The sequence below is a fragment of the Triticum urartu genome, chromosome 1A (assembly GCF_056163025.1).
Source record: "Triticum urartu cultivar PI428250 chromosome 1A, HENAU_Tu73, whole genome shotgun sequence".
Lineage (NCBI taxonomy): Eukaryota > Viridiplantae > Streptophyta > Magnoliopsida > Poales > Poaceae > Triticum > Triticum urartu.
The window spans coordinates 44,602,942-44,616,752 of record NC_141873.1 but is presented as its reverse complement, the minus strand read 5'-3'; the positions used below and the strand labels follow the sequence as shown (position 1 = coordinate 44,616,752).

At 46.3% G+C, this 13,811-nt stretch overlaps 2 protein-coding genes and 1 pseudogene across 4 annotated transcripts; all 3 read right to left on the bottom strand.

The window, feature by feature from the left end:
- Window positions 1-347: 347 nt before the first annotated feature.
- LOC147989847 (putative F-box protein At4g17565) lies at window positions 348-12,345 on the bottom strand. Of its 3 annotated transcripts, none has more exons than XM_087546123.1 (2): window positions 10,923-12,345; window positions 348-887 (listed from the first exon to the last, which is right to left on the bottom strand). In XM_087546123.1, coding segments are annotated over exons 1-2 (1,320 nt in total). In that variant the 5' UTR covers window positions 12,242-12,345; the 3' UTR covers window positions 348-886. The 3 variants fall into 3 exon arrangements, with proteins under 3 accessions (XP_087402249.1, XP_087402241.1, XP_087402236.1); XM_087546115.1 differs by lacking the exon at window positions 348-887 and adding an exon at window positions 8,416-8,709; XM_087546110.1 differs by lacking the exon at window positions 348-887 and having other exon boundaries at window positions 10,755-12,345.
- Window positions 1,340-2,420, bottom strand: LOC147989849 (ubiquitin-activating enzyme E1 3-like; annotated as a pseudogene).
- On the bottom strand, window positions 6,000-7,454 carry LOC147989848 (uncharacterized). Its single transcript, XM_087546128.1, has 2 exons — window positions 6,482-7,454; window positions 6,000-6,155 (listed from the first exon to the last, which is right to left on the bottom strand). Exons 1-2 carry the CDS (start codon window positions 7,437-7,439, stop codon window positions 6,112-6,114), a joined length of 1,002 nt encoding a protein of 333 aa, XP_087402254.1. The 5' UTR covers window positions 7,440-7,454; the 3' UTR covers window positions 6,000-6,111.
- Window positions 12,346-13,811: the final 1,466 nt, after the last annotated feature.

The window sequence follows — 13,811 nt, the reverse complement described above, 5'->3', positions numbered from 1 at the left end:
GTCATTTTTTGGATTTTTTTATAAAACGGTGTGTTTTTTCTGTTTTCTGTTTACTTTCTTCCTTTCTTTTTTGCAGGAGAAAGTCGTGTGTGTACACTCCATTTCTCTATGAATTTCTCCCTCTAGACCATTGCATGGATCAACGTTTTTAAAACTAATGTTTCAGTGTACCTTTCTGTGTAGGAAAAAAAAAGTGCATACGATGCAATGCTGATCTACATATTTACCTTCATGTCGAATGATCCTATAAAAACAAAAACAAAATACTTTAAAGCTTCATTCGGCAGCGAGTCTAAGGATATATTTTTAATGGCGTGCAAGACGTGTTTCGATAGTCAAATTGACAATCTAAAATTGTGCATGCCATACAAAACTGGATATAGTAACCATGCTCATAAGAGCGTCTCCAACAATAGGGCAACACTGCCTTTTGCGGCTTTTGGAGGCCAAAAAACCTCTCCAATAGCTGCCCAAAAACTTCAACATGGTCAAAAACATTTTTGGGTAGCCCAAAAACAGGGCACAACCGGATGCATATATTGGAAGGTTGCTGCCCAAAAACGCCAATCCACCCCTCGCCGCCCAACCGCCTCCTTACCACAGCCCCCCGCTGCCAAATCCTGTCGCCGCCGCTGCCGCACTGAATCCAACCGATTCCGTCCGGATCCAGCCACCACCAACACCGCCGCACCTCCCCGCCGCCTGGGTCTACCGCCTCCCGAGGGGTGGTGCCGGCCAACGGGAGCATTTGTCGCCTTTAAGTTTTCGCTCCATAGCATGTGTTTCGATTAGCACATGTAGTAGGCTTCCCAGCGGTGCGCTGAACTCAGCTCTTTCCCCTTTCCTGCTTCCTGAACCTCGCTTGGAACTGGCTAGCTCTTGTATTTCTGTTATGTCAAAGCAATGAAAAGGGGATCAGCCAAGTTGAAAAACAAATGCAAAACTGCTAGATACAGTTTTGCTTAACCACAACAACAATATGTTCATAGATCAACTCCAGGGATAAAGAGTTGCGAGGAAGAATAATGTGATGGTTGCAGTGAGGTACTAGGTAAACGACAATTGCAATGACTCAATGAACACATCATCCAGCAACCCCAAAAATATCAATCCAATGCTACCCAGTGGATAACATGCTATGGTTCATTCATCAAAACATCAGACAGCATCGCACACCTGCAAATAGTTGGCATTCAACAACAGAGCGGAAGGACCCACAGAAAACGCGATGGAGATGGGCGCTAACACCATAAGCGATCACCAGGCGTGCTTCAAACAGCTCTCCACAGGAATTCTTTGCACACTCATCATCTATCCTCACAATAGTGACGGTGCTTGCCTATTGGAAGTAAATGGAGATAAGAGATATATAAATGTCGTTCCCGTTGTCATCCTCGCAAGCCACAACATCAAAATGCTTCCTGTGAAACGTATTGCGGTAGTCTTCAACTGTGTGCCAGAACCTTTTAAAGCTCAAGGCACACAAAGCCTGTGACCATTTCATCTTTTTTTACAGAATATTTTTCAAACTAAAAAAATACAATAGTCAAGGCCGTCGTAGTTGCAATAGCTGGAATGATTCTTCCTGCAATGAACTTCGCCTTCAGCTTGTCAACCTCTTGAATACTCTAACACATCAGAAGCAGTTAAAAAGAGGCTTCATTTGGAATCCTGAAGGTAGTTTCTTGGCACATGCTTCCAGCTTGGTTAAAAGGTCTTAGATAACAGCAGTATCGTCAACTGAGGCACTGGAGAGGTTAGTAGCCTTCTCATCTGTTTCAATCTTAACCCCACTCTTTGGCTCAAATTCAGGCACTGCAACCTTACTTACTATATCGGCCAGTCCGGTACGGGGATCCCAAAAGACACCCAGTCCGGTATGTTATTCACCCAGTCCGGTATGGGGATCCCAAAAGACACCGCTCTCAGTATGGAAGAAGCCAGTATAAATTGAATGTGAGATGAATCAACAGCTGAGAATTGCACCGGGTGAGGGAAACGCTTAGGGGCAGACCAGTAAGAAGCACCAGTGCTAGTAGCAGCATCCTCAGGAAATGCGAATGTTAGCTGCTTCACACGATTAGAGAAGTAATCTTCAAACGTGGCAAAAGAAAACATATGTTATTACATGGCATCTGGAGCACAAAAGATATTGTCCTATTTGTTGGCAATATATAATCAAAGTGAAACCATTTTAACTTCAAATAGCTAAGATGAAAAGAAAGAGGAAGAAAGCCAATAACAAATTGTTGAATTCAAAGGGGAATGTAGTACTTCAGTCAGGCATTCACGTACACGCTCCAAAAATTACCTGGCTTGAGCATCACCTGCCTTTCTCATAGCAGCAGCATATTCAGTAGGATTAGATATAAATGAGTTCACTTCATTTGGAGTTTTCTCTAGCAGACCCTCAAATTTTGAGCGAGCCCATGTTAGACAATGGTCAATATTGTGCGGAAAATAATGAACTGTGCACATTGGTGCCTGTTTCTCAGGAGGATCTCGTGAAGCTCCATAGTTTTCAGTAAGGTGAGGAATCACCATCTATGTATTACATTTGGGACCCAGCGTTCCAGATTCCAAGAATGGTTTCTGGAAGTACAGGCATCCCATGTCCACGTAGATCCTAGCATTGACATTATCAAGTGCATTGATCACAGCATCAAGGCCCTCCAAGAATGCATCATTGAGAACAAGTTCAGTCTCTAGACAGGCACGATTCTGCAGAGCATCAATATGGAGGCTGGAGTTGATAGCACTAGCAGTTGTAGCGGATACTGTAGATTTTGCCTGTCCAATGTTCCAATCACGAAACAGGAATTGCCGGCTCAAGTTGCTTTTTTCAATGACAAAATCATCTGTTATAGTTAGTGTCGAATCGGGAGATGGGTACCTTCAGACAGCAGCCTCGCTTCCTGTCTTGTTTCCTGCGTGAGTGTGTGTCTCAGATGTGGCGGCTCACACGGGAGAAGGGAAGAGGGGCTCCTCTTCTAGGTCAGCACCTCTCATGGGCTTGGGCCCAAGAGACAGATCTTGATGGGCTAGGGCCCATACCGGTTCAACACTCCCCCTCAAGATGGGTGGTAGATATCTATCATCCCCATCTTGTCACACGCCAAGTTACAGTCCTTTGTTCCCAGTCCCTTTGTCAAGCAATCTGCAAACTGCTGCCCAGAGCTGACATGAGTAAGGCTGATGATCCCAGCATCTAGTTTCTCTTTAATGAAGAAGCGATCAATTTCCACATGCTTCGTCCTATCATGTTGAACTGGGTTATTAGCAATGGCTATAGCTGACTGATTGTCACACCACACTCTTAAGGGTCCCTTCCTCAAAAGTTTTAACTCGCATAGTAGGTGCTTCACCCAGAGCATATCACACAACCCTTGAGATAACACAACAGTCTGTTTCTTGCTTCTCCATGACACCAAATTTCCTCCCACAAACACACAGTAGCCTGAAGTTGATCGTCTATCATCTTGACAGCTAGCCCAATCAGAGTCACTATAGCCATCCACCTCAAGATGTCCACTCTTCGCAAACCACAACCCTTTACCCGGAGTCCCCTTCAAGTATCTCAGGATTCTGTGAACAATATTAAGATGCCCACTCCTTGGTTCATGCATGTATCTGCTCACCACCCCCACGACATACGTAATGTCAGGCCTGGTATGACACAAGTACAATAACCTTCCAACCAGCTTCTGATAATCTTCCTTATTCACTAGCTCACCTGATTGTGCTGTTATTTGATGATTTTGTTCAATCGGAGTAGGGGATGCACGACATCCCATCATGCCCATGTCACTCAAAAGATCCAAGGTGTATTTTCGTTGGCACAAAGATATTCCCTTCTCTGTCCGAGCCACTTCTATGCCAAGGAAGTACTTTAGATTTCCCAAGTCTTTTACCTCAAACTCCTTGCTCAGACACCCCTTCACTCTCTTTATTTCCTCCTCATCATCTCCGGTGATGATGATATCATCAACATACACTGCAACAATGGTGATCTTCTTATCAATGTGTCTATAAAACACCGTGTGATCACCATTACATTGGCCATACCCCATATTCCAAACAGCTCGTCTGAACCTATCAAACCATGCCCTCGGCGATTGCTTCAGACCATACAAGGATTTCTTCAGCCTGCATACCTTCCCCATAGTCTGTTCTGTGCCAAAACCAGGTGGTATCTCCATGTATACCTCTTCTTTCAAGTCACCATGTAAGAAGGCATTCTTGACATCTAACTGGTGCAATTTCCACCCAAAGTTTGCAACACACGAGACCAATACCCGTACTGTGTTCATCTTTTCAACTGGAGCAAATGTCTCATCATAGTCAATTCCATAAGTTTGACTATATCCTCTGGCGACCAATCTAGCCTTATACCGTTCCACCTTGCCCTCAGGATTCTGCTTCACAGTAAAAATCCACTTGCAACTCACTGCTTTCTTTCCTGCCGGCAATGTGGTTAGCACCCATGTCTTGTTTTTTTTCAATGCTTCTAACTCCTCTATCATCGATTCACGCCACTTCGGATCTTGCTTTGCAGCCTTCCAATCCTTAGGGATAGACACAGTTTGCAGAGAGGCAACAAACGCCTTATATGAAGGTGACAAAGCCTTGTAAGACACAAAATTGCCAATATCAAGGTCATCACAAGCATCATCCTTTGGCAGAGCCTTCCTTGCTACCTCACCCTTCCTTGCCGCTTCACGTGTAGGTTTTCGCAACACAATGGGCAGCTCCACTGTGTCAGATGAGCTTGCCTCACTGCCTTGCTGCTCCCCCTGCACTCTTGCCTCACTGCCTTGATGCTCCCCCTGCACTCTTGCCTCCCTGCCTTGCTACTCCCCCTGCACTTGTGGTTGCCGTCGAGAGTACACTAGGGTATTCGTCTGCCATCGATCCCGAACAGGAACCTGGAGAGCACCAATCTTAAGTGTATCGACAGTTGGCTCGACATGAGCCTGCACATCATCATCAGTGATGGTACTAACCGGAATTGTACCCACTATTGGTTGAACTTGAGCCTGCACATCATTATCAGCGTTAATGTCCACATAATCCCCGTGAGTATGAGACACATCCTTCTCCCCCTCTTGACCATCATGCACAGGGTGTAGGTGGTCAAGCTCTGCAAACAGCAGACTGAGATCAGACGGCTCACCATAGAATGGCTCAGACTCCCTGAACGTAACGTCCATACTTACAAACCTGCGTTTTTCAGAGGGACACCAACATTTATACCCCTGCTGACTAGACGAGTATCCCAAAAAGACACACTTCATTGCCCGAGGATCAAGCTTGCCAACAGATGGTCGGTGATCACAAACAAAGCAGGTACTACCAAACAACTTTGGCGGAACAACAAACTTATTATCTCCAACGAGCAACTCAGACGGAGATTTCATGCCAAGTATCCTGGAAGGTGTCCGGTTGATCAAGTATGTGGCTGTCATAACTGCATCATCCCACAAGAACTTAGGCACATTCATGGTAAACATCAACGACCGAGCTACCTCAAGAACATGACGATTCTTTCGTTCGGCTACTCCATTCTGAGGGGGGGTGTCCGGACATGAAGTTTGATGAAGAATCCCATGGTCAGCCATGAAAGCCCCAAAAATGTTGTTCACATACTCCGTTCCATTGTCCGTCCTGAGCACCTTGACCTGTACCTGAAACTGGTTCTTTACAAGAGCATGGAAGTGCTGAAAACAGCTAAACACCTCATCCTTGTGACGCATCAAGTAAATCCAAGTCATGCGAGAATAGCAGTCAATAAAGGTAGCAAAATACTTCTTCCCATTCATTGACACCACTGGGCTAGTCCATACATCCGAATGAATAAGCATAAAAGGAGATATGCTCCTGAGCCCCTTACTCACATATGAGGCCCGTGTGTGTTTTGCATATTCACAAGCATCACATGTCAGCTTGCCTTTGCCTATTCCACACATAACATCCGGAAATATTCTACTCATCTTATCAAAAGATACATGCCCCATCCTATAGTGATGGATCATCGCCTGCTTCTCCTTATCCTCCATGGTTGCAGCACACACCAAGTCCGGCTGCACCTCCTGGTCCATGTACCAGAGCCCCCTACGCCTGGTGCCAGTCCCAACCGTCTGGCTCGTCTGTCGCACCTGAATCAAGCAACCAAACTTGTCAAGGATCACACAACAGTCCATTTGATCAATGAGTGCACTGAAAGAGACCAAATTGACAGGAAAGGCTGGCACATGTAAAACTGACGATAGGGAAATGGTCGGAGTACACTTGACTGTACCAACCCCTATGACTGGTTGTTTTGTGCCATCAGCCGTTTGTATAGTGCTCGTGTGAGAGGGAGGATGCTTAGTGTAAGACTCGAACACACAGGAGTTACTAGCAACATGCTTAGATGCTCCAGAGTCAAGAACCCACTCTGGAGCACTCTCATTAGTAGCAAGAGATGCTCTTTCCAGATTACCTTCATCAGTGGAGGCCCAGTGAGCAAAGTCTCCATAGACAACATCATCTACATCTTTGCCTTTGGACGTCCCAGTGTCTCCTGCAACGGCCATGTGAGCCCTCTGACCCCCTGAGTGTCCTGAGTAGCCACCTCTGCCTCTAGAAGCCTGGCCCCATGAGGTCTCTGAGTATCCACCTCTGCCTCTAGCACTTCTACCTCTGCCTGTTCCCCCTCTGTTATATCCCCTGCCTCTGCCACGAGTTGGACATTCTCTCTTCCAGTGACCTACCTCCCCACAGATATGACATTTGGTGGGATCTCCCCACTCCATGCGCTCAGTGACTGCAAATGTCGAAGCTGGCACAACCTTCACGTCTGCATGCTCAAGGGATAGGCGCACCTCCTCTTGAGTCATCGCTGCAATAGCCTCGGGAATGGTAGGCAGACTAGGTTGGTGCAACAAGGAAGCCTTCCTGCCATCAAAGCAACCTTTGAGGCCAGCCAAAAATTTCAGCACACGCCTGCGTGCCATCCACTTATGCCCTGACTCGATTGAAGCCGCGTCATAGAGTTCCAGGGGATCACAGTTATCCTGGTCAGCCCACAGAGCCTGCAGTTCTGCCACGTATGTCATCACTGACATGCCATCATCTTGGCGCAGCAACCTAATCTTGTCCTCAATCTGAGCAATGAGCATGACATTGCCCTTGCCAGAGTATTGAGTGGACAGAATCTTCCATATCTCAGCAGGTGAGGATAGCCCCTCCACAGAGCGTCCAATGGAGGGCATCACAGAGTTCAACAACCACACCATAAGTACAGAGTGGATGACCTTCCACCTCTTGCCCTCTGCACTACGCTTGTCCCCTGGTTCTACAACGGTGCCCAACAAATATCCATCAAGCTCCTTCTGCTCCACAGCCCACAAAGCCCTCCTGGACCAGCTCAAATAATTTGTTGCCCCCTCTAGCTTCATGTCCAAGGCGACATTTCAAGCTTTTGAGCCACTTCCTGTCGAGGAGCGATGGCCCTAGAGTTGGACTCCGCGAGGATCTTAGCGAGCTTCTCCAAAGCCTCGGCAAGACCAGTTGGTTCAGCCATCGTTTGACAGGATAAGCAGCAACAACAAAACTCAGCCTCAGAGAGTCTTCTTTCCCAAGCAGCAGCACCACCACCACAACAACACCAAGCTCACAACAGCAAGTCCACAGAGAAAAAAAATCTCTGTAAAGCACACAAGCGGTCCAGCCCAGCCTCTTCCTATTCCAGAACGAGCAGTCCAGCAGGCTGCACTTCTTTCTTCCTCTGCCGCAGCACCAAGAACCAGCCGCACAAGCACCAGCAGCTCAGCAAGCTTCCAGGAACAACACAAGGCAGCAGCAACAGCTGCAGTTCCTCTTCTGTTCAGCAGCACCAACAGCAGCAGCTCCCCGCCGCAGCGTGACTCGCACACAGCCCAAATCCGCCGCTGCCTTCTTCCTCCTCCTCTTCTTGCCGCAGCCGCCTGCATAGCCCGCAGCAGCCCTCCTCGACCGCCCCCTTTGCAGCTAGCCACCCCAGGGACGCGAAGCAGGACAAGAGGAAGCAGCACCTTCCCGGCCGCGTCGCAGCTCCTCGAGCCCAGCCACGCCGCCGCCGCATGCACCACAGCAGACCCACCGCCTCGCGCACGCACGCAGCCTCCTTTCTCGCCTGACCCCACTGGGCCCCACCGCCGCCTCTCCGGCGAGGGACTACGCCGTCACCGTCATCGTCTGGCTCTGATACCATGTCGAATCGGGAGATGGGTACCTTCAGACAGCAGCCTCGCTTCATGTCTTGTTTCCTGCGTGAGTGTGTGTCTCAGATGTGGCGGCTCACACGGGAGAAGGGAAGAGGGGCTCCTCTTCTAGGTCAGCACCTCTCATGGGCTTGGGCCCAAGAGACAGATCTTGATGGGCTAGGGCCCATACCGGTTCAACAGTTAGCTTCCCTTTACGGCCACAAGAAAGCCCCATTAAAGCAAAGTTCTTCAAGAATTCACATCCAAGAGCACCAGATCCCACAACAAAAATATTAGAGTCTCGCATCTTCTTATGAAGCTTAGAACCAAAAACAGAAATCTGAGCATCGCAGCAGCTATTCAATGGCTTCAAGTCTTTAGGGTCCAATGCATACATACTTCAGCTCTAGATTGTTGTTTAATTGAGCTGAAAAAATCCATTTGTAATTAGAATTTTGTGCACCTTTCTCTGCTAGTTGAGTACCTGAAATGAAATGGAAGGTCAGCTTTGAGGTGGAGCACTTCATGTTTTCTGCCAATAGGAGCGCTCACGGATTACAAGCTAATATCTAATTTTTGCCTTTTGTTTCAGGTGTGTGATCATTGATTCATATGATTAATTAATTGGTACTTGAGATCATTGGTCACCGCTTTCCACAATGATCAAGGAAGTTCAGTATAATAGGTATGGATGTTAAACTGTGTGGGGAACCTTATTTGATTGTTCCTAGGCCATCATCTTTTGTTTCAGGCATGTTACCATTGCTTCATTACGATGATCTAATGTTTGAGAACAGAGAGAGCCATGGTGTTCCACATGACTCAAGCAAAGTGAGAGACTAGATATATGATTCTAAATGATCAGTGAGATCTAATTGGTGAATCTTTCTGGAGCATTTGTGCTTTATCATGCAAAAGTTCAAGCCGTTAAGAGCATGAGGTTTATACACAGAAGATACTGCTATATTTAGTGAGATTGCCATTTACAACAATTTTGCAGAACTTCTACAGAGGATAATCACTAACTATACAAATCATTTTAAGATTTTGTTCTATTTAGTAAACACTGAATGCCATACAGATTTTTGAGGTTAATCAATAAAGATATAAATATCCATGTTTATTTATGTAGCTTATTGCGTTGATGTGATTCCAAATATTAGCTGTACCATATTTTGCCCTAAATGTAAAATACTAAAAAGGTCTGGGTGCTACTTCAATTGGAATTTTACTGTGTTTTCTTTATATACATACATACTATGCCTTGCAGGAGTGCTCCCTTCTCCCAAGATAAATTGATTCATGTGTTCCATGGTGTGTTAAAACAGAGAGAAACATGCTAGACTCAATAATTTAATAAGGTTTTGATGGGACCCTTCCTTCTATTACCCCTGTTCCATTGCATAATGTGTAGAGAAAATGTAATGGTGTCTATTTTTACTCGGATGGTGCATCCAGCGGAGAAAGATGAGTACTATCCTGTATCGCTTTCACATCTATTGTGATGGACTTTCTATGCAATTATATGTAGTGATCAGTTATGCAATTTTAGCCCCACCAGCTTAGTGTGTATTATATACTTTGGTTTGTACATACTGCATAAATATCTGGCTCAGTAGAAGGCCTTGGAATCATTGCACTACCAGTGCCCATTCCATGCTACCATTGTGTACATAGACAAGAAGTTTGCTTCAGAAAGAGGAGCATGCTGGGTGTCATCTCCTCTGGATTCTTCTGTTGTACGTATCCTTTATAAAGAAAAACTTTCGACACCATGATGCTGACCTTTGCTGCCATTTTGGTATTACTTTAATGAAAATACCAAGATCTGTATTCTTCCATAATAAGCTATTCAGGTGGATTTTTGGTTCATTTTTTGGATTGCAAACCACACCATTTGTGGCAAGGAAGAAACTCCATTTACTGCTGAGGACCAAAGTGTATAACAGATCGATTTACTTGGTGCGAAGAAATCGGGAAGGACCGGAACTTGGACATAGTAGGAAGTGGCGGTAATAGTTTTTAGATGTAATAATTTTTAAAAGCATGTCCTTGTGTTAAAGTAAACCTCCTTTACAGTTAATGTATTACTGAAAATTTTAGCACATCCATCTGCACTGGTTGATGACTAGTTCAAATAGTAAGAATATTTCAGTTGAAAAACGGGTTATTTCCTAGTACAAGTTTTGAGCTCTTAATACTGGTGTGTAAAAACCTAATGTTAGTGGAGTTCTGTTAAATCACATGAAAAGTTGTCATTACTATCCTTCACTTTGGTGCCAAACATGAATAGAAAGTTATTGTCATTCACTCTGGTCCCAAAAGCGAATTAGACTGGTCTTTACATAAACTACATGGCTCTAACAAGAGATTAGTGGAATGGTGTTAACAGAACCCAAAATTGTTATCCACTAATACATAGGAACTAATATATAGAGAAAATTGATTTAATTGTGGGGGGAAAATCAAATTACTAATCTATAATACAACAAAAAAATGACAATAATCAAGCCAAAAATTATCCAGTGATACATAGGGAAAAGTTCATAACTTAATATATATAGAGAGAGAATTGATATAGTTGTGGGACAAAACTCAAATTGTTAAGCTGTAATACAACGAAAAATTTGACAATAATGAAAGCCAAAACAAGTCTGCAATGTCTACAATGGCATCACTAAATAAAAAGTCACTTACTAGAAAAGGGAGGGTGTTATCCAAACCGGAGAAGGCCAGTTCATCCAGGAATTAGTAAGCAAAACACTATCAAAAGTCTGCAGACTCTTGTTTTCTATATCCCAAACTCCGGTTTCTCGCCAGTTATGCTTACACATGTTGACATACTCAACAGAGTCATCCGTGATATAGACACAGTTCGGCTTCAGTGTTGGAAAATCTTTAGTGGCAAAGCACATGGAGCTATTATAACCAAGGAATAGTGCATGATCCGCTAAGCTTGTCATCTTCACAAGTGCCTGGTTCTCAAGGTCCACCTTATAGACCTCTATTTCAGTTGTTCTGAGCTCAATATACCGGTCTATGTCATCTTCGTTGTGACCCAGCAGATCTCTAGGAAGCTCCACGGGTGTTGATGAATCGACGTAGCTCCTCCACCTCCATATTTGCAAAATATCACCCCATGGAGCTTGCATGATGTACATGCTAGAAGGATCATCCCCCTTCCTAACTCTGCTCATGATCTTTTTGACAACAAGAGATGGCCCATTGAAATTGAGGGTGAAAACCGATCTGTGGCTGCGAAGCACATAGAACAAACCATCATCCTCATTGTAGAAAGAGTCCATGAAGCCCCAGCTGATGGCCATGAGCTGGTGGTCGTCGGGCGAGATCCAGGTCCACCGCTCGTCGCCGAGCCGGGCGTAGGAGAGCTCGCCGATCGGCATGTGCACCAGCAGCACGATGCAGGCGCTCCCAGCCGCCGGGCTGCAGGAGAGGGTGACACGGTGGTACATGCAGTCCCTGGCCTCGCGCGCGTCAAAGGGGGTCGGCTCGGGATCGCCCCTGTCGAAGACGTTGTACATGAGGCGGCCTTGGGCGTCGGTGCAGCTCTCGACGTGGTGGAGAGTGGCGATGGGCGGGAGCGCGACGTGGGCGCCCGTGATAGGATTGAGGAGGTGGAGGTTGGAGGCCTCGTCGGCGGTGACGAGCCAGCCGTGCGCGGAGCCGACCGTGGAGTGGCGGGTGAGCGGGGGCTGCGGCAGGGGGACTCGGACGGAGTCGCCGGTGAAGGGGCAGCAGACGACGGCGCCGTCTGCGGCGGAATTGCGGCATGCGTAGACCAGGCAGGGGAGCTGATTCCGGGGGATCGGAAGGGGGAAGCGATGGCGGCGGACGGCTAGGTAAGCAGCATGCCACGAGGCGCAGACAGCACCTGAGCGGACGAGGTCGGGGATCTCCAGCTCCCGCATGAACATCAGGAGTATTTCCTCCGGCAGCCCCGCCCAATCGCGGTCGTAAGAATCGGCGGCGGCGACGATTGCGGGAGCGCCCGCCATGGTCGGCGGCGGAGATGCGCGAGGGTTTCCTCAGTGTCTTTTTTTTTTTTAGGGGGTTTCCTCGGCGGCTCGGCATCTCGTGTGCCGATCTACTTTTTTTTCTAGGGATCATGTGCCGAACTGCCGATCTACTTAGGAGACTTGTGAGTATACCTGCTCACCGGATACCCGGCCCGTCCGGCCCGACCCGACCCGGCCCAAAAAAGCTCGACCCAACTTAGCCTGGGCTTGCCCGAGGGCTGGGCATGGGCCTAAGTTTTGAGCCTGAAGCACACATTGGGCCGGGTCTGGTCCTGGGTATTTTGTTTAGGGAAGAGGCTCGGCCCGAGGCCCGGGGGGATTTTCTTCTAACGGGCTAGGCTTCGGCTTGAAACGTAGGCCTGACGGCTAGGCCAGGCCCGGGTCTAGGTTTTCTTCCTCGGGCTTGGTTAGACCCGGCCAAAAGGATGGCCATTTATACTTGTGATATCTATTACATGATTTCTATGAGATCCATTAAAAAAAATCTTCGAATATTTTCAACTTTTTAAACACACAACAATGTTTGATGTACAACCTTAAAAAAATTCAGCTTCAAATTCAACTTACATTAATAGAAAAAAAGGACAAATTTGAATGTGAATAGTAGCAATTTTGTACACTGAGTTTAGATCTGATTTTTTGGAGATGTAAACATACCCCACGTGGATGTTGTCAAATAATTCAGAATTTTTTAATCTAAATATGATTTCCTTTTTTAGGTTGATCTCACGATCTCACCTAAATGTGGGATCTCATAAAAGTCTCCCTGATTTACTTGTGTCCTTGGACCATTGACATATGAGCAAGGCCTACAGCTGCATCCGATTAGAAAAGATGCCTCGTAACGATCGAGTGGAAATGGCTTAGATGACACGAAAAAGTTCGAGTGAAATTGCTTTACGGACGACACTTGCGGCACGACATTGTAACGATAGTTCCTCCTCAACAGCTATAAGCATCAGCCATAAAAAACAATTGCTTTGGGTAAATCGTTTGAAATTTATGCCACCTATTTTGGGTTGGAGATATGCTACGAATCTTTTGGTCGAGTTGCATGGAAATTTATTATGAAATACATCATTTCAAATAGACAATAAATGACTTGAGATGAATCAAAGGTATTAGGAATACGAATAAGAAATGAATCTGATAGGTTTGGAAGTGCAAAACATAGCATTGTCACAAAAGACATGAAAACTGTAGGAATAGTCTCTCTAGTAGAACAAAGAAATAACCCGACTTGATCCCGTAAAAAACGTGTGCACGAATTGTGCCCATCCATTAGCCCCACTCACACCCAGAAAGCGTATGGACCATGCGGCGTCAGCGAACCCTGGGACGCTCCAGGACGACGATAGGGACCACAAGGGTTTGGATACATGTATGCCATTCAGTTACCTCACTCGGGTCTCCCAGACACGCCAACCCCACGAGGAATCAGGAAACAAGTGACGAACTACGCAGCACCCTCTGGTAAGACCACACGGTGCCAGGGTTTTCAAAACCTTTTGGTCCCGGCCCCACATGTCAACCAGCTACAACGCGACCA